The 26,534-nt window shown below is 36.6% G+C and overlaps 1 protein-coding gene across 5 annotated transcripts in view; it reads left to right on the top strand.

Annotated features, from left to right (window-relative positions):
- Nucleotides 1-26,534, top strand: part of VPS13B (vacuolar protein sorting 13 homolog B) — a 762,523-nt gene that overhangs the window by 532,365 nt on the left and 203,624 nt on the right. For all 5 annotated transcript variants that reach the window (XM_045077980.1, XM_004768902.3, XM_004768901.3 and 2 more), the window contains exon 34: nt 11,995-12,682. In XM_045077980.1, the coding sequence (XP_044933915.1) occupies nt 11,995-12,682 (688 nt within the window). The remainder of the gene's footprint in view (nt 1-11,994; nt 12,683-26,534) is intronic.

The following is a 26,534-nucleotide window of genomic DNA, read 5'->3' on the forward strand; positions in this document are numbered from 1 at the left end:
TCTTTCAGTCTTGGAACAGGTGTGTCCTAAAAGCATCTTTAGTAGAGTATCTCTAACCTAGAAGGTAAGCTTCGAGTTTAACTGATCTTTGTGTCAACTCTTTCACGTGGGAACCTAAATAAGCACCTTGCAAATGATTCATTTCAATTTTTTCTTAATTCATTCATTAAGTATGTATGGGGTGCCTTCTGTGTACCAAGCACTATGCTGGGTGCTGGTGATAAAGTAGAAAAATAAACATGCAAAAAGTCCTCTGTTTTTATGGACCTTACATTCTAGTGAGACAACTGTAAGTAAATATTTTAAAAGTTTTGAGAAGAGTAATCTGGCAGTGTTATATGGAATAGGTTAAGAAAGGGAAAGACCAGTGAAAGAAACTAATTAAGGAACTTCTGTAATTAGCCAGTGGAGAATGGAGGGCCAGTGAAGAATAAAAAATACAAAGGAAACAGCAAGAATAACTAATGAAGTGAAAGAATGACTAATAGTATACTTGGCAGGGACCAGGAAGGTATATTTAATATTTGAGCCTTTTGGGAAGGAACAAATAAGAACTTAAGTTGTAAAGGTGATATTTTGGAAAAGATATTTTAGAATGTTATGGTGATCTTTTATTTAATTTTTTATTTATATGTATTTATTTTTGGACCAGTATAAGCTATTTATTCAATCATACCCCGCCATGAGCAAAGGGACGGAAGATCAGTATACTGGGCAACATCTGATATAAGTAAGGAAGGTGAGCTTAAGGTCCCATTTACTTTTCTGGTCCATGTACAGAGTCCTGGTCCAAACCAGTGCTGTGGTCCACATTGAGTAGTGGTCCAGGTTCTCTTTATTCATCTTCATGACCTGTTGGACATGGATTTACATGAGAGTTACAGTATAGAGTATGATTACCATCTCTCCAGGGAAAGGGCTTGGACCTGATGTGGAGATGAGGGTGGGAGATGAATTCAGGTCTCTTGTGTTTTCTGTGATGCCAGGTTATAAAGATGTTCAGCATGCTCACTCCTACACTGAAGAGTGCTAAGAAGTAGATGAGGGCCTTCCACATGCCAGCTGAGCCCTCCTTGCCATGGGCATCACTCTTTGACTTGGACTGCCCAGCTGTGCCCTGGACCACCCTAGCAGCCCAGAAACCCACTACCCACCTGCCATTGCCATTTTCAACTTGGACCTATGGTGATCTTTTAGATGCATGATACTCATAATGGAACATCTAAGTAGAAATTTTCAAAGACAGAAATAGTAAGGTCTTGTAACAGTTCATCCCTCCCTTCTCCCCTTCTGTAACTCAGCTTCACTAGTATTCCAGTAGTCTCAGCTGTCTCAGGGCCAAAATCCTCCCAAGAAATATTCTACATCTCATTTTGATTTTCTGGGGATGTGGCATGACTCCATGTCTTAGCCCACTATTCTGTTCTCCAAGTATTTGTGCAGAATGAGGTCTAGGCCCAACCCCAGAAAACCATCTCTAATTATAGCCCTCCCTTGAATTGTTCTTAGCTGATTGGAGGTTTGGTTTGCTAGAAGAACTAGGAAGTCATCATAATTAGAGAGTCCTTTGGGACTTTGGGTATGGTGGTGAGGGTCATCATCTCCCTATGTGAAGATCACTGTGTCATTTATGATTCTTGGGAAAATAGGCAACGTTTGGAAGTCAGATTATGAAAGCATTGGCATAACACATAGATGGTTTGGGAAGCTGCTTGCATAACCTGGAAAATCCTCTTTTCCATTCTTACAAGTGCTCAGGCAAAAAAATTCAAATCATTTTTGTCTTCTGTCTTTCTCTCATAATAGTCCAACAGTCCAGTCACTAGCACATACAGGTGTGTGTGTGTGTGTGTGTGTGTTTCACATAAATTTTATGATCTGATTTCCCCCACTAAGGTGTAAACTCCATGGAGGCAAGAACTTTGTTTCTGCTGTATCCCTAGCAGTACCTGGAACATAGTATATACTCAATAAGAATTTGTTGAATGAATGAATAATGTGAAATATTTTTATGCATTTTGCGTAATAATTTTGATATTGGCTCTATCTTCAGTAAGCTTAAGAAGTCTTTAATCCCAACAGAATTATTATAGCTTAAGTCCAAACATTAAGCATACTCACTGAGTGACATTATCTTACTACTATCATTTAAAAAAATCTTTATTCTTTACGTAGTTTAGAGACATGTAAATTTTAAATACTAAGAACACTCCACTTTAATGATGCTAATTTATTGCTAATTCATGCTAATTCACTGTTGTGAATATGATCTTCTGAAATTTAGTATTAACAGGAGACATTCTGATAAGATCATCTAGTAATCATATAATAGCTATTATTAAAACTTATTAAAAATTTATTTAAAAGCTTTTTGAGAACGTTTTCTCAGGAGTTTCCAGACTTACCTACAGGTTTAATGTTTATAGAGATGATGCTTTATACTTGGGAGGACTTATCGCTTCTCGGCCTTTTGGCTAAGATCAAGTGTATACTTGGGAGGACTTAATGTACACTTTTCTTCTTAACTTCTGAACGTTCATTCAAGAAATTCCACATAATCAAGAATATCCTTAAGATATGTGTTGGATTACCTTTGGATTACCATTAAAATACAAAAAAAATTTTTTTCTCAGAACAGCAAGAATTACTTAGGACATAGCAACATATGAAAATTAACTGATGGTGTAGGACTAGCTGACCTCAGCAATTGTTAGGAATATTTACCTGATTTAGAGAATAGATCAGATTTGTAAGGGTTCAAGGGAGAGGTTGTGATCTAAGTAGTTTGTGCAGAAAGGTATTTTGGCCTAGTGATGATTTTTATGGAGTAACAGCACAGAACAAAACTTCTAATGGAAAAGAAGAATCAGCTGCAGGGCATAAGCAAATGTTTTTCTCTAACATCTTGACCATTTTGCATTTCAAGCCCGTTGCATGCATCATTAAGGTATTGACAACATGAGAATCAATACAATACACAGAGAATCAATATGTAGCTTGAGCTCAGTGTAAATTTGATCTGCAATCATGGAGTTAAAGTGTAGCCAGGAAAAGTTTGTAACTGACCCTCTATTCTATGTCTTGATGGACTTCAATGAAATTAGCTACAGAGTAGAGAATACTGAGATTCAGGTTTAATTTGAGAAGAATCTATAGTTAACCTGAAGCAAGTTTGTTTAGATTTAGAAAATAAAATATATAATAATGAAAATCAGTTCAGTATTTTTTTTTTTTTTTTTTTTTATTTTTTATAACCCAGGGATATATGTATATAAAAAATATATGTTCAGTTCAGTATTTTTATTGAATAACCATGTTCTATTTGGCAGTGAAAACCAGCTACTGGATAAAGTTAATTATGGATATGCTGAAACCATTTTCATTATTTTTAACTTGTACTAAACCTAGGGGAAAATTCACTTTAAGAACATGCTCTTGCTTCATTTCCATAAACCCTACATAGTTTCCATAAAGGAGTATATGTGATTTGAAGGATAAAATAATCAAATAAGAATATGTATGTATTTTTATCAATAGAAAGTTCTCCAAGTTCAACTGTAGTTTTCTTAACAGAAAATCAGGTTCATAGTTGCAAGGCAAAAGCCCACTAGAATGGTTAATAAGCATACTCTACTTCTGCCGTCCTGCAGAAACTAAATGCAAACTTTTCTGTGACTCTTAACGGAGAATGCATAGGCTCGATAAACTTTCATCTGCTTCAGGGTCAGGGCTGATTCAATCTTAAGGCAAGTTTATGAGAGTGGCTGATGTGATACAGTTGTTTCTAGTAAAATCAGACTAGCTCTAAGGAGCCAATCTAAGTCAGTCTCTGAGTAAAATTCTATGAGAAACAGACTCCAACTCAGACACAATTGTAAACCCTTATATAATAAGGACTTGCCGCTGATTTAATCCTATTGAAAATCTTTAAGCAGCCATGAGACAAAATGGTTTCCACATTGACATCAATGGAATGAACCTTGGATTTCATCAGTATGAAGAGTAGTTACCTTGTAACACACAGTAGCCACTTTTTAAGAATTAACAGTGTGGCCATTTCAAAGCAGGTTGTTGTGTCTGAGGTAAAGGCATCTGTTTTGATTACAATTCAAGTTCCCAGAATGTGTCAAGTTTTATTTTTAAAAAACAATTTATTACAAAAAGCAAACAAGTCAAACTTAAAATCAGAAGTTAGTATAAATCAATGAGATCTAGTCTCCTTAAACAAAAATGACCGACCTCTTCCAATTTTATATGTGACAGAGAAAGAGAAGGAAAGAGAATGAAAACTTCTGTTTCTGAATTAAGTTCTTCTATGCAAAGTTTCACCTGGAACTAATTTTTTTTTCATGAATTTAGAAGCTCCTGAAAATGAGCTTATGCTATGAAATCATATATGTATAAAAGGACAGACAGACACAAAAGTTTAAAGGTCAGTACTGCAGATAAAATCTCAATAAGTAGGATTTGAACTTGTGTGGGTATGTTGGTGTATATACTTTTTAAAATTTATTTGGCTTATCATATTGAAACACACTGATAATGATCAAGGTATTATAGTCCATTTAGCACTAGAACAGGTCCCTTTTTGTAATTTACAACTTTAATTAGAACAATAGACCAAACATGGACTACAGTAAAACACAACCTTGCCTGAACTATCTCCATGCTTCTTTTATTGCATTTAGTGCTGGTCTTGAAATGTGAATATTTGAACTGATACTTAGCAAACAGTAGTGGCCTCATACTGTTACTTCAAAGAGCCGGAAAAGTAACTTCATGAAAAGGAAAACTTGAAACTATAGTACTCTTTACCATTCTATTTGTTAAGCAGTGATGGGTATCATTAGTTCTGCTCTTTTGCATAATTATTGCAGTATTGTGAAAACGTTTTTGCCATCCAACTGGGAATAATTATATTATGTGGGATCTGGTAGAACATTTGGCTTAGAGAAATAAAATATTAAAAGCCCTGATTTTCTAAACACTCTATCCATAGTACCAAGTACACACAGTGCTTGTGCAAGTTTGGTTTTTAAGTAAAAATAACTTGGATTGGTGACACTTACGGAGATGTTTCATGCAGAAGGCAATTTATTCTTATAATTTTTTAAATTAATGTGCTTAGATAAATTTTACCTAGCATGTCACTGACCTACTCTGGTAATTCATGTATAAAATAACATGTTTATTAAGTGCGATGCTGATATCACTGAAAATTTGAGACCTAAAGATATATATTTTCTTATTTACTTGCTTAAATGTATTCATCAAATTGAATTCTCTTGCTGATTGTTACAAAAATTTGCTAGTTATGTAAAGTTTCCAGAATATGCTATCTCTGTGTTAAAGGTATATATAAATACCCTCTCCCAGCAACACCACCCCACCCCAACCCCCAAACCAAACTTCTAAAAGATACAGTTAGAAGAGTATGTTTGCAACGTTTAGACAATGAGGCATATAATTTTTTCAAGTTTGTAAAAACTGCTTTGTAATTCCAGTATGTGAAGCCATTAAAATAGTATAACTAGTTTTTTAACTGATTTTTTTATTGTATTTGATTTTGTAAGATCTTTACTTCTTTGAAAACATTACTACATTTTAGCAAGGACAGTAAAATTAGAATAAATGTCACAGTGATATACAGATGTGTTTGTCACTTTGATTTTGTGGTTTCACACTTGATTTTTCATAATTTAGAAGATATGAGAAATGATCTCGTGATTGGCAAACGATACTCTGATGAGGATTAAAGTATGACTATTGCATGGTGGAAATACTACTTCAGTATTGCTGTTATAGAACCATAGTTATGGTAGGAAGGTGGGAAAATATGTAGATATATCTATGCTCATATATAGTTAAGGTTTCCTTAAAATGATCAAGAAATTAAAAGAAGTAATGCAAATTAAAACATTGAAGTAGATGCCAAATTACCCTTTGTTGTCATTCATCAAAGCAAAAATTGTATTTGTTTTATACCTGTTCGTTCTCAAGAGGCTGGTTTTGATATATTTTTCTTTAAAAAAATTTAAATATCCATTTATTTGCAGCATTTTTATTAGTGAGGCAGACTCTTTGAAGGTGCTCCTAAAAATGTCAATATGACCAAACCGGAAGTCTCAGTCAATCAACCTTATCTTTCTCTGCTCCACAAGGCCACGGAAGAACATCTAACTAATGTCATTTGAAATTATTGTAATGCTTTCTTTGGTACTGTCACATACTTGAGTGTGGTTTTCGCCACTGCTCCTGAGATACTGTGGCTCTTGCCAGACTCCAGGGTGAGCTTGGAAACTTACCTTTCTCCATACATGAAAAGGAGGAATTAGCTACAGCTCCCCAGCTACTAGTACAGCTTTCAGCACCTTCTCCATGGTGGCTCATATCTGTGCTGTGGAGAACTGTGAAAGGATGGGAAAGTGCACTGAAATGATCGAAGAAGTAAACTATCAACTTGACATGTTTTCCCAGCCCTTGAAAAATCTTCTCATATTGAAACCCATTGATGGTGAAATTGTAGAATTCCTCTAAGTACCATCTGGTTGTGCTCAAGGCTTTAAAGCTGTTATCTCCGCATCCAATTTCAGAGTCCTATCCTTTTTTCTTCACCAAACTATCCATTTGTAAGCCACAAATATTTTTCCAGCTCTTTCAGATTTTATCTAAAAGTATATTTTAACAGTATTTAAATAGTTCTTAAACAATAACAATTTATCTTGATAGATGGCATGCTGTGTTTTTTCATTTTATTTTAATTAGCCATTGTGGAACCAAATTCCCTTTTGTTTTAGCCTTTTAAATATTGTTTAATTATAGTTATCATGCCAGATATCTTAAAGGTTATTTTACCAATACAGTTTCATTTAACATAACCCATATGGAATCAATAGCCCAGTTTCCTAAAGTGAATGCTTGGAAAATCTTACATTCATATGTTAAGAGTACACATCCTTTCCTCATTAGTTGGAAAGTACAGGGATTTTGGCACGGGTTCTGTGTGGAAGCATTGTGCAGCTTTTATATGGATTTTGTTTTTAGCCTTTGATGACACTGTTTAGAATAGGAAGTATCTAATAAGTAAAGCATTTTGTCTCAAGTGCTGCCAGTGTGTTTAATATATGCCTGGAGGTCTGAAACATTATCTTCTTCACTGCAGTAATATGCATTTAATTCTCTGAAAGCAGAAGGTCGAACTTTTAAAAGGGACGCAAAGTACATTTTCAAACAGAATAATTCAAAACATATGGAAGAGGGGACCAGCGTAATGTACAGTTGGTTTTTATGGTTTAATCATGATCATGTTAATGCACACCAGTAGCTAATTAAAGAAAACTTTTATTGTTCATTTTAAATGAGTTAGGTAAAGAGTGGGCGAGCTGATATAACAGCACTGCCCCAAGATCCGTGTTTCTGCTGCCTTCACTAAGAGCAAGCAGATACTGCTCTTTTTTGACAACTTAAATTATTAGTCCCTTCAGACGATAATAAAGCAAAAGTTATTTTCAGAGTTACTACACTGTGAACTTTTCTTTTCCCACAAAGGAATAGTAAATTGATGCCCAAGTTTAGGGCTTAGCACACATAATTAATTATAAAGCTTTTCTCAAGAGCAGGCCAGATACTCTTTAGTATAACAGATAAATCTGCAATGAACTGGTGACAAACCAATGGATTTTTAAATATGTCTCAAAAATCATCAGCTTATTTATTTCAGTGCTGCAAATAGTGTGGAAACTTAGAAAAATGGAGGAAATCTTGGCTTTTAACCCAGTTTGAAGAATTTCATTGCCCAGGACTGAGAAAGTTGTACTTTTTTTTTTTTTCCTCTCCCCAATAAGAGTCAGAGTCTTTCATCTCTGGGTCATTGGTTCAAATTCCATTCTGCTCGGTAGTGACTAGAATTAGTTACCATCTGACTTCTGTTCAGTAACCTGTGTGACCCAGGCTGATAGCTGCCATCCTGCCCTTGCTGGTTATTTATATCTCAAGATCAGGCTACTTGACTTTCACTAGAGCTGAATGTGGCAATCTCAACACCCACTAGGGCTGGACACTGAGTATCTATCTATGGGCAGTTTGTTTTGTCACGTTAACACCATTAGAGAACCCTTACTTTAAGGAAGGAGAGACCAGATTTTCAATACAAATCTCTGAATTATAAAAAGAAAATACAATTCTCGATGCATAGAAAGTAGTGGAGTTAAGTGTGGTCGCCTTTCCTGATGGAATGAAAATGGTTGAGTTCTGAATTTGAGTTTGCCTCAGAACCCAATAAAGGATTTCTTTATTATGTTGTATACAGGTACTTGGTTTGTAATATGTCAAAACATGGCCAGTAAATCCTAGACTAGTTTTTTCCATGTATTATTTGAGAATTCCTAGTTGGTAATGGATTTGAATGTATATTTGAACTTTTTAAACGGGGAAAACTAAAAGCTTTAAAATTAAATTATTTTGATAATTGCCATATTTTTTTATTTTACTGAATTTTTCAGTTAAATACGTTCACTTGTTTATTCAGTCAGCACATAATTATTAAGCTCTGCTATGTTATAGGGAGTATGGTGTATGCTAATAATACTAGTGGCATTCTGTCTTACCCATAGCCTAATATCAGACTGACCTTGGACTTATTGATTCATCTTTCTAAGCCTCAGTTTCCTCACCTGTGAAATGGGAATAACACTACCCTCTTCAGAGGGTTATAACACTTTGTATAGAAAATGTAGGTGTGTGCTAACAACATTTGGCAAATAACAAACATAACTCAGTGGTATTTTTTATCTTCAATTGCTTGCAATTGAATTGCTCTGAGACAGGACACAGTGTGAAAAGTGCTGTGACAATAAATATTAGCTTGTTATGAAACTGTAAAAACGGAAAAGACTAGCACCTTCTGGAAGGGTTAAAGAAGTCTTCTCAAAGAAGGTGACTTTTTTTTTTTAACTTACCCTTTATTGCATGCCGCTATGTATTATGTTCAACACATTAACTCGGGCGCCTGGGTGGCTCAGTGGGTAAGCTGCTGCTTTCAGCTTAGGTCATGATCTCAGGGTCCTGGGATTGAGTCCCGCATCAGGCTCCCTGCTGAGCAGGGAGCCTGCTTCCCTCTCTCTCTCTCTGCCTGCCTCTCTGTCTACTGTGCTCTCTCTCTGTCAAATAAATAAATAAAAATCTTTAAAAAAAAAAAACAAAAACACATTAACTCATTTAATGCTGAAGCAACTTTGTGTGTTGGGTATTAATGTCCCCAGTGTGAAGTTGAGGACCCAGCAGAAACTGTGAGAATAACCAAGTAGAAGTGTGATCAGCCCACAAGGTAGAGAGTACAGATCAGGAAGGAGCCCATGAATATATCTGGAAAGACCTTAAAGACTACAGCATATGGGGAGGTCTGTGTCCACATGTATGTATATGCTAACAATCATGTGTTCCTAATCTGCAGACCAATTTTTTAATTTAATATTCTATCAGAAACCATCATCAAACATTTATGGATCCTCTCTGTAGCATGCCAGGCTCTCCTGTACTCCTTAGTGGTACACAGAAGCCACATGATGTGGCCCAGTCCCTCTAGCAGTCCTTCACCTGGTAAAAGACAGGCTTGTGGCAGCTGCCCATTATTGAGTATTTACTGTATACCAGGCACTGTGCTGACCTCTTTAGACAAATTAGCTCATTGAATCCTCATACTCTTGAGATCAAATTTAAATCCCTGTTTTACAGATGAGGTTATACAACCTTAGAGAGGTTTGTAATTTGTCTAAAATCATACAGTCAGAAAGCAGTGAGCTTGACCCCACATCCATCTGCCTCTAAAGCCTGTAAATGTTTTAATCTAATAGTGCCACTACAGAACATTGTAGGTATAAATTGAAATATGTGTAAAGTGTTAGGATGGCCAAGCAGGAAAAGAATGAGAGAACAATTCTCAGACAAGTCGCATTTGTTCTGATCTTGATGGGATAATCTATGTTTGCTGGCTCAGGAGGGGCACTCCAGACAGTGAAGTAGCACTCTAGAGAAAGAATGGATGAAAAGGACATAGTGTCTTCAAAGAACAGGACTGTGTTGTTTTTGCTTCATATAGTTCATATTGGACTTTTATTAACAATATACATCTCCTTCAACCACTTAAAAATCAATAGGCAAGAAGTATTTTTAAAAATTTAATGACTGTTACATCATTGTCTTGAATGAATTAACAGCCCTTTAACATTTTCATAAACAACTCATGAAAATTCACACCATGTGGAAAAATGATACTATATTTATTGATCAAATTAAAGAAAAGCCTAAGAAATGATAAGCAATGCCCAGGGGACTATTTTTCCTTTGATGGTGCTAATATAAATTAATGTAGCCTTTTTTGGAAGGTTGTTAACAATATTGGTAACCTTAAACTTTCCTATAACATTTACCTAATAATTCTACTTCTAGAAGACTTTTCTAGGGGCACCTGGGTGGCTCAGGTCATGATCTGAGCCACCTGCCTTCGGCTCAGGTCATGATCTGAGCCACCTGCCTTCAGCTCAGGTCATGATCTCTGGGTCCTGGGATTGAGCCCCACATCAGGCTCTCTGCTCAGCAGGGAGCCTGCTTCCTCCTCTCTCTCTGCCTGCCTCTCTGACTACTTGTGATCTCTATCTGTCAAATAAATAAATAAAACCTTAAAAAAAAAAAGAAGCCTGTTCTAAGGAAATGTTAGATGTTTTTCATAGAGATTTTTTTTGTCAAAAAGTAAAAACTGGAATATCCAATTATATGAAAATGGTTGAACAAATGTTCCCAACACTAATTATTATGCAGCTTTTTCAAACAGCTATGAAGAATAATTAGTATATGCCAGATCGGGGTACAGTTTAGCTCTATGGTATGATCATAACCAAACAGGGGCTGGGGGGGAGCACCTTTGCACAGGTGGGGAAGAAATGCTGAAAATGCTCTAAAATATTACCATTGGCTATGTTTGGTGATAAGACTGTAGTCAAGAGGATTTGGGTTTTGTTTGTTTTTTTTTTTCTCAGATTGGCCATGGTTTCTTAGTAATGAGTCTGTTTTACTTGGAGGAAAAAGCAAGTGAAACATCTAGCGTATCACAAACTGATGGCTGGGAAGACCTAGGAAAGGGAAGCCAAAGAAGCAAAGTAGAGATCTCAGTGCTGTGTGGCCCCCAAGTTGTTCTCTGTTCTCCATGGAGGGAGTGATTAATGGAAAATTTTGAAAACAAGTAGCCTTTAGTGCACAAAGGAAAAATCTACCTTCGAGGACTTTAATTACTTATATTTTGCTTCATCACTTATGTTTACTCTTGTTCCAAGTCCTACGACAGAGGAAAATAAACTTCATTTTGAATAAAATAATTTTATTTTAGTTTACTTTTCTTTGTTCTTCATAATTTTTTTTTGACAGGTCACACGTCCAACCTTTTATTTTATTATTTATTTATTTTTTAATAAACATATATTTTTATCCCCAGGGGTACAGGTCTGTGAATCGCCAGGTTTACACACTTCACAGCTTGTTTTTCATAATTTAAGACTCTTGACTTTTACCTCTCTTTCTTCCTATCCAAAATCTTACAAGTCAATTCTATAATGACAAGGGCAAACAATATAAACTGCTTCTGCCTAAAATATCATTTCAACCAATAGTAATAATGATTTGGAAATAGTTTATTGCACTACTTGAAAAATCACAATGAATACTAACATAATTCTTTAGAGAGGTATTTTTAAGTATATACTACTGTTAGTCCAAAAAAATAGACTCCAAAGTCTCCTTCAACAGTAGAAATGTAATGTGATGCTTTTTCCCAAGTATTTCCTTGGCATTTTAATATGAATAGTTTTTTGAAGAGTCCCTTTGTTTTTATGATCACTCTGGTACAAGTTATGCTAGAGCCATTTTTAACATATTTATAACACCCTTTATATATAATAACACTTGGAATGTAACCAGTTTGAAATACTTTCTTTCTCCTTACAGATCTCTAGACAAGAACAGAAAAAAACAGATATATTTGACGGAAGCATGGCTGAAACCTCCTCCCGGTACAGTGGCGCTCAGGATAGTGGAATCGGCAGTGACAGTGTTAAAATCCGAATAGTACAAATAGAACAGCACAGCGGTACCAGCCAGCATCGCATCGCCCGTCCCTCACGCCAGTCGTCAATCGTAAAAAATCTCAATTTTATTCCCTTTGACATATTCATTACTGCAAGTAGAATCTCACTAATGACCTATTCCTGTACGTCCATACCCAAATCAAAATCGCAAGAGCATAAGGATAATGAAAAAACAGGCAAGAGTTCATTAAATCTCCCAGAAGTTGATTCAGATGTTGCTAAGCCCAGCCAGCCATGTATTTCTACTGTAACAGCGGAAGATCTCTTGAGCCCCAGCGTAGCTTTTCCTTCGGGGAAAAAACTAGGGGTCATCTCTCTTGAAAGTCTTCATGCGGCCACAAGGTCATCTGCTAGACAAGCACTCGGTATAACTATCGTTCGGCAGCCTGGACGGAGAGGAACCGGTGACTTGCAGCTGGAACCTTTTTTATACTTTATTGTGTCCCAGCCTTCTTTGCTTCTAAGTTGTCACCACAGAAAGCAGCGAGTGGAAATATCCATTTTTGATGCTGTGCTTAAAGGGGTAGCCTCTGATTACAAATGTACAGGTAAGAGCCTTCGAATTTACTGGAGTGCTAATAACTACTACTACCTAGTAAGTTTTATTCCCAACGTATCAAGATCGATCAAACAGAAAACAGCTGGCAGACCAGACAAGACTTCTTTTCTCCGAGGAATACGTAAATATGTAAAGTTCACGTCCCACAGCTGAATCACGTTTAAGAAAATGTTTGAAATGTATCGAGGTTTAGCCTCAGCGTTCTTACCGTGCCTCTGAATATTCATTTTTTATTTCAAGAGCTGAATGAAAGGGGTTCTTTCTGGCCTATAGAAATGCTTAAGAATTTCCACTGATTGGGAAGTCAAGCTTTTTTTTTTCGTATTAATACCCCGTAGGTATGCTTTTTTCATATTAATGCAGCTGTTCAGGTTGAAAAAAAAAACACCTTAGAAAATGGAAGTTTATTGTTTTGGTATTCTTTTAATCTAATCAGCTTGCTCTAACCGCGTTATAGTAAATGTATTTGAGAAGGTTTATTAGTAAGGTAAGATGGTTTAAAGATGTTTATTACATGTATAGCAAACACATTTATTTGTGGTATTGGCCAACTGGCTCTTGTTTCTCCATCCATACCTCTCTTATAACCAGAGAGAATCCTATATTATAATAATTATATTGAACTTCAGAAGCTTGTTGTCTTTTAAGACTAAGAAAATGATCAGGAGTTCAGATTTAAAACGTGTTGGCTATTAAACAGCAAGGGCCAGTGGAAATAGGGTCAAACAGGGTATAGAGACCTTTTCCCTGAGTTAATGTAGAATTAGAGATTCGGCAGGGAAACTGGAAAAGGTAGTTGGGCCATCTAAGATTCAGTATTGGAAGAAGGTCCTAGCAAGCTCAGGTATAAATCAGGCATTTTATTGCTATCAGGTGGTCCCATCTAGCAGATGGAAGCCAGCAGTGAGGCATTTGGAGAATCTGTCCAACAAGTCAAGCTGGTTCGTTTTTGGCATTAAGGAGAACCATTTTACACGGCAGGCTCCTGGAGAGAAGGTGACAGGTGTGGGGATCAGGATTTCATTTCAGCCCAAGGAAATAAGGTCAAAGGGGCCTTTGGCTTTTGCTGAATCATCGTACGGGTCCTCTACTTCAGAAAAGAGAAACTAGGCTGTTTCTAAGGAAGAGCATATCCTAGGGTTACCTCCTAGACGGCCTGCTCGCCCTCTCTCCATTGATGTGCTGGAACTAGCTCAAACTGGCTTGCAAGGGCCAACTGTAAAATTTTTAGGAACTTTGAAAGACAGTTGTTAAACCACTGGTAGTTTAAATCGGCTACGGTGAGAATATTTCTGCCACATATGTTGGCAAATGCCATCAGTCAACTCTCCTCCTCTGAGAGCCAGTTGTTAAACGTTTACCAGCAGGCACTGACTGCCTCCTTTCCTCAGACAAGTCCTCGTTTACTGAGTGCCTACAATGCAGTGGGGACTTCAGGGGCACCGAAGATGGACATGGTGCTGAGGTTGATGTTTTATATGATTCAGGAACACATGCCTGTGTACCTGATCCCTGTTTGGGGGGTCTGCTCAGCATTGGCCAAAACTAGGTGCAGGAATGGGAAAATAAATCTGAATTCCAGGGCCCTCCTGAAATTCTTTAAGCTGTCGTTGCTTGTAGGTGGGTCGCTTCACTGACCTCTACTAAGAGATACTAATAACTGAGTTCAACAGAACTATCAGGACTCATATCAAAGATGTGCAGTTGAATTATAATTAGTTCTTAGGCTGAAATATTATAGTACTTTGTGTTTTAAAAAAATCCTTTGGGGGGTGCCTGGCTGGCTCAGTCGGTGGGACATGCAACTCTTGATCTCAGAGTTGGGAGATCTCTACACCATGTTGGGTGTTGTAGAGATTACTTTAAAATAAAATCTTAAAAAAAAAAATAAAAAATAATTGGGGAGGGTATGTGCTTTGGTGAGTGCTGTGAAGTGTGTAAACTTGGCGATTCACAGACCCGTACCCCTGGGGATAAAAATATATGTTTATAAAAAATTAATTTAAAAAAATAAAAAATATATTTTAAAAAAGTTTTAAAATGCTTGTATATGGGCCAACATGGAACCCAGTTTCAGTAGATGAAGCTTAGAGTGAAGGTTATGAGCCAGTTGACTACAGGGGGTTCCATGTGGGAGGAAAAAGACTCCCATACCTTCCCAGGAGCATGCTTTGCATAATATCCTTGTGGGTGCCTTTCTCTACACAAAATGTGTCTACTTGGACATGTACATTATCCAAAAAGAGTTATCAGTATAAATGATCACATTTCTGAAAAATGAATTTCTTTTTTTTTTTTAATTTTTTATTTTTTATAAACATATATTTTTATCCCCAGGGGTACAGGTCTGTGAATCACCAGGTTTACACACTTCACAGCACTCACCAAATCACATACCCTCCCCAATGTCCATAATCCCACCCCCTTCTCCCAAACCCCCTCCCCCCGGCAACCCTCAGTTTGTTTTGTGAGATTAAGAGTCACTTATGGTTTGTCTCCCTCCCAATCCCATCTTGTTTCATTTATTCTTCTTCTACCCACTTAAGCCTCCATGTTGTATCACCACTTCCTCATATCAGGGAGATCATATGATAGTTGTCTTTCTCTGCTTGACTTATTTCGCTAAGCATGATACGCTCTAGTTCCATCCATGTTGTTGCAAATGGCAAGATTTCATTTCTTTTGATGGCTGCATAGTATTCCATTGTGTATATATACCACATCTTCTTGATCCATTCATCTGTTGATGGACATCTAGGTTCTTTCCATAGTTTGGCTATTGTGGACATTGCTGCTATAAACATTCGGGTGCATGTGCCCCTTTGGATCACTACATTTGTATCTTTAGGGTAAATACCCAATAGTGCAATTGCTGGGTCATAGGGCAGTTCTATTTTCAACATTTTGAGAAACCTCCATGCTGTTTTCCAGAGTGGCTGCACCAGCTTGCATTCCCACCAACAGTGTAGGAGGGTTCCCCTTTCTCCGCATCCTCGCCAGCATCTGTCATTTCCTGACTTGTTGATTTTAGCCATTCTGACTGGTGTGAGGTGATATCTCATTGTGGTTTTGATTTGTATTTCCCTGATGCCGAGTGATATGGAGCACTTTTTCATGTGTCTGTTCACCATCTGGATGTCTTCTTTGCAGAAATGTCTGTTCATGTCCTCTGCCCATTTCTTGATTGGATTATTTGTTCTTTGGGTGTTGAGTTTGCTAAGTTCTTTATAGATTCTGGACACTAGTCCTTTATCTGATATGTCGTTTGCAAATATCTTCTCCCATTCTGTCAGTTGTCTTTTGATTTTGTTAACTGTTTCCTTTGCTGTGCAAAAGCTTTTGATCTTGATGAAATCCCAGTAGTTCATTTTTTCCCTTGCTTCCCTTGCCTTTTGCGTTGTTCCTAGGAAGATGTTGCTGCGGCAGAGGTCGAAGAGGTTGCTGCCCGTGTTCTCCTCAAGGATTTTGATGGATTCCTTTCGTACATTGAGGTCCTTCATCCATTTTGAGTCTATTTTTGTGTGTGGTGTAAGGGAATGGTCCAATTTCATTTTTCTGCATGTGGCTGTCCAATTTTCCCAGCACCATTTATTGAAAAGGCTGTGTCTTTTTTCCATTGGACATTCTTTCCTGCTTTGTCGAAGATTAGTTGACCATAGATTTGAGGGTCTATTTCTGGGCTCTCTATTCTGTTCCATTGATCTATGTGTCTGTTTTTGTGCCAGTACCATGCTGTCTTGATGATGACAGCTTTGTAATAGAGCCTGAAGTCCGGAATTGTGATGCCACCAACGTTGGCTTTCTTTTTCAATATCCCTTTGGCTATTCGAGGTCTTTTCTGGTTCCATATAAATTTTAGAATTATTTGTTCCATTTCTTTGAAAAAGATGGATGGTACTTTGATAGGAATTGCATTAAATGTGTAGATTGCTTTAGGTAGCATAGACATTTTCACAATATTTATTCTTCCAATCCAGGAGCATGGAACATTTTTCCATTTCTTTGTGTCTTCCTCAATTTCTTTCATGAGTACTTTATAGTTTTCTGAGTATAGATTCTGTGTCTCTTTGGTTAGGTTTATTCCTAGGTATCTTATGGTTTTGGATGCAATTGTAAATGGGATGGACTCCTTAATATCTCTTTCTTCTGTCTTGCTGTTGGTGTAGAGAAATGCAACTGATTTCTGTGCATTGATTTTATATCCTGACACTTTACTGAATTCCTGTATAAGTTCTAGCAGTTTTGGAGTGGAGTCTTTTGGGTTTTCCACATATAGTATCATATCATCTGCGAAGAGTGATAATTTGACTTCTTCTTTGCCGATTTGGATGCCTTTAATTTCCTTTTGTTGTCTGATTTCTGAGGCTAGGACCTCTAGTACGATGTTGAATAGCAGTGGTGATAATGGACATCCCTGCCGTGTTCCTGACCTTAGCGGAAAAGCTTTCAGTTTTTCTCCATTGAGAATGATATTTGCGGTGGGTTTTTCATAGATGGCTTTGATGATATTGAGGTATGTGCCCTCTATCCCTACACTTTGAAGAGTTTTGATCAGGAAGGGATGTTGTACTTTGTCAAATGCTTTTTCAGCATCTATTGAGAGTATCATATGGTTCTTGTTCTTTCTTTTATTAATGTGTTGTATCACATTGACTGATTTGCGGATGTTGAACCAACCTTGCAGCCCTGGAATAAATCCCACTTGGTCGTGGTGAATAATCCTTTTAATGTACTGTTGAATCCTATTGGCTAGTGAAAAATGAATTTCAAGATTTGGAGACATTCATCAGAAAGTAACTAATTAAAATAGAACAGTGAAAAAAACTGAAGAAGCAACGAGCACTTACTGAGTACTCGTTCTGTGCCAGACGTTGTACTAACTTCTTCAATGCATTATCTCATTTAATCCTTTTAACAGCTCTATGGGAAATGTTATATATAATCTTAGAGAAAAAGAAACTAAAGTTTGCAGAAGTGAAATAACATGTCCAAGATTATAGATCTAGGAATAAACAGAGCTAAAATTCAAAACAAGATCTGTTGGATTCCTGAGTCTGGTCTGATGAAGCTAACTTTCTAAGAAAGGTCTGGAAAAAGTTTATAAGTTAAAAATGAAAGAGGTGACGTATTATATCTTTCTGCAGTACTTATACTCTTTTTTATTTATTGAGATACAGTACAATATTATATTACTTTGAGGTATACAACCTAGTGATCCAACATTTGTATACAGTATGAAATGGTCACCACAGTAAGTCCAGTTAACATCTGTCACCTTATAGAGTTAGTATAATGTTGTTGACTGTTTTCCCTATGCTGTATATTTTATCCCCAAGACTTAACTTATTTTATAACTGGAGGTTTGTACTTCTTAATTTCCTGCACCCATGAAGGCCTCCCTTCTGGTGACTGCCCAACTGTTTTCTGTATCTACGAGTCTGGGTTTTGTTTTGTTTTGTTTCAATTCCATATGTTAAGTGACATTATATGGTATTTTTCTCTGTTTGACCTATTTCAATTAGCATAACACCCTCGAGGTCCATTCATATGTCACAAGTAGCAAGATTTCTTTCATTTTAATGGCTGAGTAGTATTTCAGAGAGAGAGAGAGAGTGTGTGTGTGTGTTGTATACACGTGGTAGCTCTAACTTTTTGAGGAACTTTCATTCTGGTTTCTGTAGTGGCTGCACTAATTCACATTCCCACTAACAGTATACAAGTGTTTCCTTTTCTCCATATCCTCACCAACAGTTGTTATTTCTTGTGTTTTAGGGAATAACCTTTCCCACAGGTGTGAGGTGATACCTCATTGTGGTTTTGATTTGCATTTCCCTCATGATTAGTGAGGTTGAGCATCTTTTTATATGGCTGTTGGCCATCTGTATGTCTTTTTAGGAAAAATGTCTCTTCAGATCCTCTGCTCATATCTTAATCAGATTGTTTACTTTTTTGTTAAATTATACAAGTTTTTATGTAATTGGATATTAACCCCCTATTGGATGTATGACTTAAATGTCTTCTCTCATTCAGTAGGTTGTCTTTTCAGTTTGTCAGTGATTTCCTTTACTGTGCAATAGCTTTCTAGTTTGATATAGTCCTTTGTTTATTTTTGCTTTTGCTTCCTTGGTCTCGAGTCATATCTAAAAGACATCGCTAAGGCTGATATCAAGGAGCTTGCTGTCTAGGTTTTCTTCTAGGAATTTTATGGTTTGAGTTCTTATATTTAAAGTCTTTAATTCACTTTTAGTTGATTTTTATATATGGTGTAAGATAGTGGTCTAGTTTCATTCTTTTTGCATGTAGCTGTCTAATTTTTCCAATACCATTTATTGGAGAGACCATCCTTTCCCCATTGTATAGTCTTAACTCCTTTGTTGAACATATATGCATGGGTTTATTTCTGGGCTTTCTATTCTTTTTTTTTTTTTAAAGATTTTATTTATTTATTTGAGAGAGAGACAGTGAGAGAGAACATGAGAGGCGAGAAGGTCAGAGGGAGAAGCAGACTCCCCATGGAGCTGGGAGCCCGATGCGGGAGACTCCAGGACCGTGACATGAGCCGAAGGCAGTTGCTCAACCAACTGAGCCACCCAGGCGCCCCTGGGCTTTCTGTTCTAAGCCTGATCTATGTATCTGTTTTTATGCCAGTGCCCTACTGTTTGTTTGGTTTTTTTTTTTAAGATTTGATTGATTTATTTGACATCACAAGTAGAAAGAGGGGCAGAGCGGGTGGGGGAGGGAAGCAGGCTCCCCACTGAGCAGAGAGCCCGACGCAGGGCTCTATCCCAGGACCCTGGGATCATGAACTGAGCCAAAGGCAGAGGCTCAACCCACTAAGCCACCCAGGAGCCCCCCCGCCACTGCTACTGTTTTGATTACAATATTTTTGTAGTATAGTTTGAAATCAGGGAGCCTGATACTTCTGGCTTTGTTCTTCTTTCTCAGGATTGCTTTGGCTATTCATGGTCTTTTGTGGTTCCATACAAATTCTGGGATTATTTGTTCTAGTTTCATCTAATGAAAGATGTCATTAGAATTTTGTTAGTAACTGTTCTGATTTATAGATTGCTTTGGTGGTATGGACATTTTGATAATACTAATTCTTCTAGTCTATGCACATGGAATATCTTTCCATTTATTTGCATCATCATTAATTTGTTTCATCAGTGTCTAATCATTTGCAGTGTACAGTTCTTTTACATCCTTGGAATACTTTATTCTTTTTGATGCAATTGTAAATGAGTTTGTTTCCTTGATTCCTCTTTCTGCTACTTTCATTATTAGTGTATAGAAACACAATACATACATATTTTTGTATATTAATTTTTTATCCTGCAACTTTCCTGACTTTATTTGTTACTTCTAATAGTCTTTTTAGTGGAGTCTTTATAAGATACTGCTCCACTGTTTTCTTTCCTCTGTGGCTTCTGATGAGAAATCCATAATAATCACAATCATTGTTTCCACATATGTAATGTATTGATTTTCTCTAGCTGCTTTCAAGATTTTTTTTCTTTATATTTAGATTACTATGGGTTGATTATAATGCATCTAGGCTTGATTTCTTTGAATTTATCCTTTTTGAGGTTCTCTGAGCTCCTTAACTCTATAACTATGCTTTTTAAAACCAAATTCAGAAACATCTTAACTATTATTTCTTTAAATATTTTTCTGCACCAATCTTTCTCCTCTTCTTTTGAGGACACCAACATTTAAAATTTTAGAATTATTCCACAGGTCCCTGAGACTCCATTCTTTTTTTTTTTCTTTTTTCCTACTTTATTTCTTCTTCTCTGTTCTTCATATTAAATAATTTCTATTGAATATTCCAGTTCTAAAATTTGAATTTGTTCCTTTCTGTAGTTTCTCTTTCTCTTCTAAGAACTTATGTATTTCCATTCATTCAAGCATATTTACCTTACCTCCTGAAGCATAGTTATAACACCTGCTAGAATCTTAAATGCTGTGTCATTGCCGCCATGGCCCAGCCATTACATTAGCTGCCCCCAACCGCCCACCTGCCCAGACTCACTGTGCCCACCCTTGGGGCAAAACCAGGAAAGAGAAAGAAATATAAAAGGCAGGGGTGCCTGGGTGGCTCAGTGGGTTAAGCCTCTGCCTTCAGCTCAGGTCATGATCTTGGGGTCCTGGATCCAGCCCTGCATCAGGCTCTCTGTTCAGCAGGGAGCCTGCTTCCCCCTCTTTCTGTCTGCCTCTCTGCCTACTTGTGATCTCTCTCTCTCTCTGTCAAATAGATAAATAAAATCTTTTTTAAAAAAAAAAAAGAAATATAAAAGGCAGTGGGTTTTCCTATGCCCTTGAAACCACAGGAGCCTTGTTTCCCAGACGCAAGGACTTTAGCTGTTCTTGCCATCACTGCACACCACAACCTAAGACTCCCTCTCAAAGTAGAGAAAAGAAGAAAAACAAAACAAAGCAGGAAACCCATCACTGTAGGGGTCACATCTGCAAGTTTGACTGCCCTCCTCAATCTGCATTATTGTTGTTTACTTTTTCCCAGTCCTCAGGCATTTATTTTTTGTATTTTTTCTCAAGTTTTTGATTGTAAGCAGCATGAGAGTTAGGTTGCAGTGAGCTTATTATGATTCTGGCTGGCACCAGAAGTCCCGCAATTGTAAAATAATAAAACTGTTTTGTAGACTATTTGCCAAGACATGGTTTTCTGAGAAACTTAGTATATGATTTCCTCCAAAAGTGACACTTCAATATCTTTACATCTGTGAGCACAGATCAATTAATATATTGTAATGAATAAACTGCTTCCAGGGAATTGTCAGCATTAGCTTGATTCTGCCCATGTCACCATCAAGCAAAGAACATGTTCAGATACTCAGGGGGTGGTAATTGTGTTATTTCTCTGTGGTCCTGAGGGATATCCTTTCATATATTATAAAATCAAGTTAGAAGTTAGAAGTGCTGTGAAATTCATTGTCAGTCTGTCTTCTCAGCTCATGTGACTGATACGTACGTGTGTGTGTGTGTGTGTGTGTGTGTGTGTATTATTATATATGCCATTTATGCACATACCTGTTGAAAAACCTGAATTCTATGAGAGCCTACCCAGAACAGATGCTAAATGAAATCTATATTTGTACCTATCCCTACACCTTTTTTTTTTTTTTTTAAGAAACCTGAAGTGAAACAGAAGTGATGACATTTACTTACAGTTTTGAAAGATTAGGGGCACCTGGGTGGCTCAGTGGGTTAAATCCTCTGCCTTCAGCTCAGGTCATGATCTCAGGGCCATGGGATTGAGCCCCAAATTGGGCTCTCTGCTCAGCAGGGAGCCTGCTTCCCTCTCTATCTGTGCCTGCTTCTCTGCCTACTTGTGATCTCTGTCTGTCAAATAAATAAATAAAATCTTTAAAAAAAATTTTTTGGAAAGATTAATAAAGTATAATCCCAATCCTCATAATTTAGTGATCTTACATTATGCCAGCTTTACCTATAAGTGTATATATGGTGGTTTGTTTATACCTGTAAGTGTACATATAATTTTAAAAAGCCTAAATTATCTCAAGCCTAAATTATCAACTTGAATTTCTTTTATGACTGTTAATATCCTGTGCATGATCTTCCATCTAGTCCCAGTAGATAATACATCTGTGAGTCAACAAGTTTCTTTTTAAAATGTGAAAATAATGTGACAGTGGGCTTTCCCATGTCCTTACCTGGAGCAACCTCTAACAGAAATGAGATCTTCTGCCAGCACCTCTATATGCAGCAGCTGTAATATTGGCAGTTCTCATTTAAGTAAAGATGTATGTAGTTGTTTTTAACATAATCGTATTAGTTGTGTTTATAAATATTTAAAATTTGGTATTTATTTTTTTTTCCCTTTCTCTGAGAACTGTGTTTTTTTTTTGTTTTTTTTTTTTTAATTTTTTTTTTTTTATTTTTTGATACCCCTGGGGATAAAATTTGGTATTTATTTTATTTTAAGGTAATGTAGTCCAGATTTGAAATTGCCTCATATCTTGACTATGCAGCCCAGGGCAGACTTAAAAAGTCATTTCTCTTCTTGTTTGTTTGGGGCTTTTTGTTTATTTCTGGAGAAATGACTGTGCCATCTGGTCAGTTATGAAGGATTTGAACCATTCCGAGGGAATTTAACTAACCCCCACACTTCCTCAGCACATGGTCAGTTAGTCCGGTAGCTTATTACTCATTAGGTAACAGGAACAAACCGATTTGAAGACAGTTGCTTCAGCCATCCTGCAGCTTCCTTACCTTCCTGTAATTTTTCAAACATTGGGTAGACTAAAATACAGAAATTAAACTTGATTAGAATTTATACTGAAAGATCAGGTAATCATCTATTTCTGGGTATGACAAAAATATCCACAACATTTTATCTATAGTATGGGATACTTTCCACATTTTAAAGTCTTATAAACATTACATATATGACTTCATATCTAATTAAGAGGCAAACACGGAATAGAGCTCAAGATTTGGAGTCAGTCAGTCCTGAGTTCTAATCCCAGCCTGGCTTTTCTTAACAACCATGTGACCTCAGACAAGTTATTTAGAATAGGTGGTTAACACTTACCGAGAACAGGCGGAGAACAGTGGTAGCAACCTTCTAGAACTGATGTGAGAATTAAGTGATATGTATGTATGGATGGAGCACTTAGCTAAGTGTGTAGCACAGGGCTCCAGGAATGTTAATATTGCCATTGTTGCTTTTATCATCATTCTTAACATCTTTAAGTTGAGTTTAAAATAGTGGTTGTAATTAACCCCCCCAAAAAAAATTTCACATCATTTTAGTGCAATTTATGGCTATTGTGTAGTTTTGAAATTTTCAGTCACAGTAATTGGCTTCTTTATCCTTTCATGAATAGGTCTGCAAAAAATGTGCTGAAGACATCTGAGTAAACCAACAGTTGGAAAATCATAAACTGCCTTCTTACACCTCATAAATCATATCTTGATTTCATTTAGTTATTGTGACTTTAAGAGAAGGATTGAATTACATGTCTCTTTAGAATTAAAGGTTTTGCTAATGTCTCTGGAAAGGCTTCGAATTAACCTGTGACTTTAATGTCATAATGATCACAACTTGAACATTTATCTGAAAATTTAGCTGCTGGGAACATTTCTTGCTGGCCAGTAATATGAAATGAAATTACTGCTTTGACAGAAATCAGCAAGTAAGTAGGTCTCATAAGTGAGAGAAACTCTAGTGGATCACTCAAGGAGAGTTGTGGGGAGACTGTTACATAAGAAGTTGACCCCAGCGAGCAGAGGGAATTAACATATGGCAAAGGATATTGGAATGGAAATCAGAAATTTTGACTTTTAGTTTTGGCTCTAATACCAAGATTCTTTGATGCAAATAAGTAAAGTTCTTGGTGTCTTAGTTTCCTTATATCTAAAATGGGTTTAATAATACCTGGTCTTTGTAGTTTCATGGTTTAATCTTAGCTCCAAATGAGATATTTATGAAATACCTTAGAACTATGAAATATTATTCAACTGCAAGTGGGGACTTCTGTAGTTATTAGGAGTTGAAGGAAGAGCTTACTAGACCTCACTTTTTGAGCAGGAGAAAACTACTATCCTGGCCCTTTTGGCATCCATCCCAATCATCAGCATTTACTTAAAATGAATGAGAAATAGGAGGAATTATTTAAAGCCACTGAATTAACTTTCAATGCTACAGAACTCAGACTTTGCTCAGAACAGACAAAAGGCTATTAGGATTAAGTTGAAAAAAAATATATATATATATAATCAAATGTACTGTAAAACATCTGAAACCCATATTAGAATTTAACATGAAAACAGCCAAATAGGAAAGAAATCAAGAATACCACAAAACAGCATAGAAAATAAATTGAAAGGACTTCATTGAAATGATATTTCACATATTATCTGCTGGTCAGCATCATCAAATATAAATAATGTAGTTCCTCATAGCAAGATATGGAAGACTTGTTTCTAAAAGTAAGAGCCAATGGGCACTGATGATCACACACATGTAAAGCAGCCACTTTAATCCTTCCTCTTCCTCTTCTCCTAGGCTCCAGGCTTGGGATTTCAAACTAGGAAACTTCCTCTTTCCCTTCCCATCACATCTTATGAGACACATGGTACAGAGCATAGGCCAAATGCCTGGGTATCAGCAAAAAGATGGTGGCACTTACCTCGCTTCCGCAGCAATTTAGAACTGGTTTCTTGATTGATTTTGTTGTTCTGACATTGAATCTTGACTGTGTTTTAAGGATCTGGGTTCCTTCACAATTTAATTTTCAGGCATTCTGAGGATTTTATGGACTACATTTGCTTCTGTAGCTACAATTTTTAAAAAAAGGAAAAGAAAAAGATAGCCATTTAAACTAAGGATCATGAAATAAATATAGAAAATATGAGAAACTCAGTAAGCCTGTATGTAGCTTTGCCTTTTTTTTTATAGATGGTGGTCAAAAGGTGTCTGTTCTGATTATGACCTCTCACTGTAGGGAGAGACACTTCCAGCCTCTGAGTACAGGCAAACCAAGCACACTAGTGGCTTCTAGAAGAGGACCCTTTGGAGCTTTAACAATATCAATTTCATAGGTAGAGGTAAATACATCTGTAGATGCTTTTCTTGAAATTTTATTCAAGTTCTTTTAAGAAACACCTTTGTGTATTCTTGACTTTGCACAAAAGGATTAAGGTAAAAGACCATCTAGGAGCATCTTCTCAGTGAACTTGGAGAGAGGATGGGAGAATAGGGAATCTCTCTAAGACGTCACCTACTAACCTGCTTCTCTTATAGGTACTTTTTCCCTTTCCCCTCTGACAAGCTGTTAACTCTGCTTGATCCTCTTTAACAAAAGAAAGCTGTATGAAATTGAAATTCTGATGCACTGACCATGTTTTTGAACACCGAAAATGATTTTAAAGTGTCATTCCAATCTTTTCTTTGTATAAAACTTGATATACCCAGATACCTTACTAAAAGGAGTCTCGAACTCCTGGTTTAAAAAATGGAAAGGAGTCTGTTTTGGCTTACAGATGATTTACTTCCTTGATTCATACATAGGCCAGACATTTCTAAGGGATGGAAAAGAATGTAAGACTATAATTTTGATAATTATCAGAACCCAAGTGCAGGGAAATGTTTAGGTCAATAAGTTCTCCTCAGCCAGGAGTATTTAATAGAGAAGTGAACTACATTGACTAGTAGTTTAAACCTAAGTAGTTATTATTTTAGGAATTAAATATAAATAAGCTTACTCTGTTTTTTAAGATTGAAATTGGATATAATTTCCACTAATAGACAGTGTTTTATTTTTTATCTGTTATATTCCTCTTCAGATCAGTGAAAAAAAAGATTTTTCAAAATTGTAGAGCAAAAACAAAAACTGGGAAGAGTAGACTTTGAAAGACACTGCATACACGTACTCCTCTTTTCTTTAAAGGTTGTGTTTTAGAAACAAAATAGTGACTGTTCATTGAAGTCTTACCATGATGTGTCCCACACAAACCATGTTACACATCTTATCTGATATAATATTCTCAACAACTCACAGCCCATTATCCCCATTTTTGGAAACTAAGAAACTGAGACTCTGTGAGGTTAAAATTAAATTTACCCACTTTAAGGAGTCAGGACTTAAACCCAGATCTGTATGCCTCCAAAGTTCACGTTATTTTCATTACCCTGAATTTTCTACTGTTTTATAAACTGATGTAAACTCTTCTATGGAAAAAAATTGTGAAAAAGCTCAATGAAAGTAGGACTGTCCATGTTCAGTAAATCCTAGGTCAAATGGCAATCTATTTCCTAAACCTCTTCCCTATGACAGTATCCTTTCATCTGCTGTTTG

Source organism: Mustela putorius, unplaced genomic scaffold (genome assembly GCF_011764305.1).
Source record: "Mustela putorius furo isolate JIRA1106 unplaced genomic scaffold, ASM1176430v1.1 tig00000228_pilon_pilon_pilon, whole genome shotgun sequence".
NCBI lineage: Eukaryota > Metazoa > Chordata > Mammalia > Carnivora > Mustelidae > Mustela > Mustela putorius.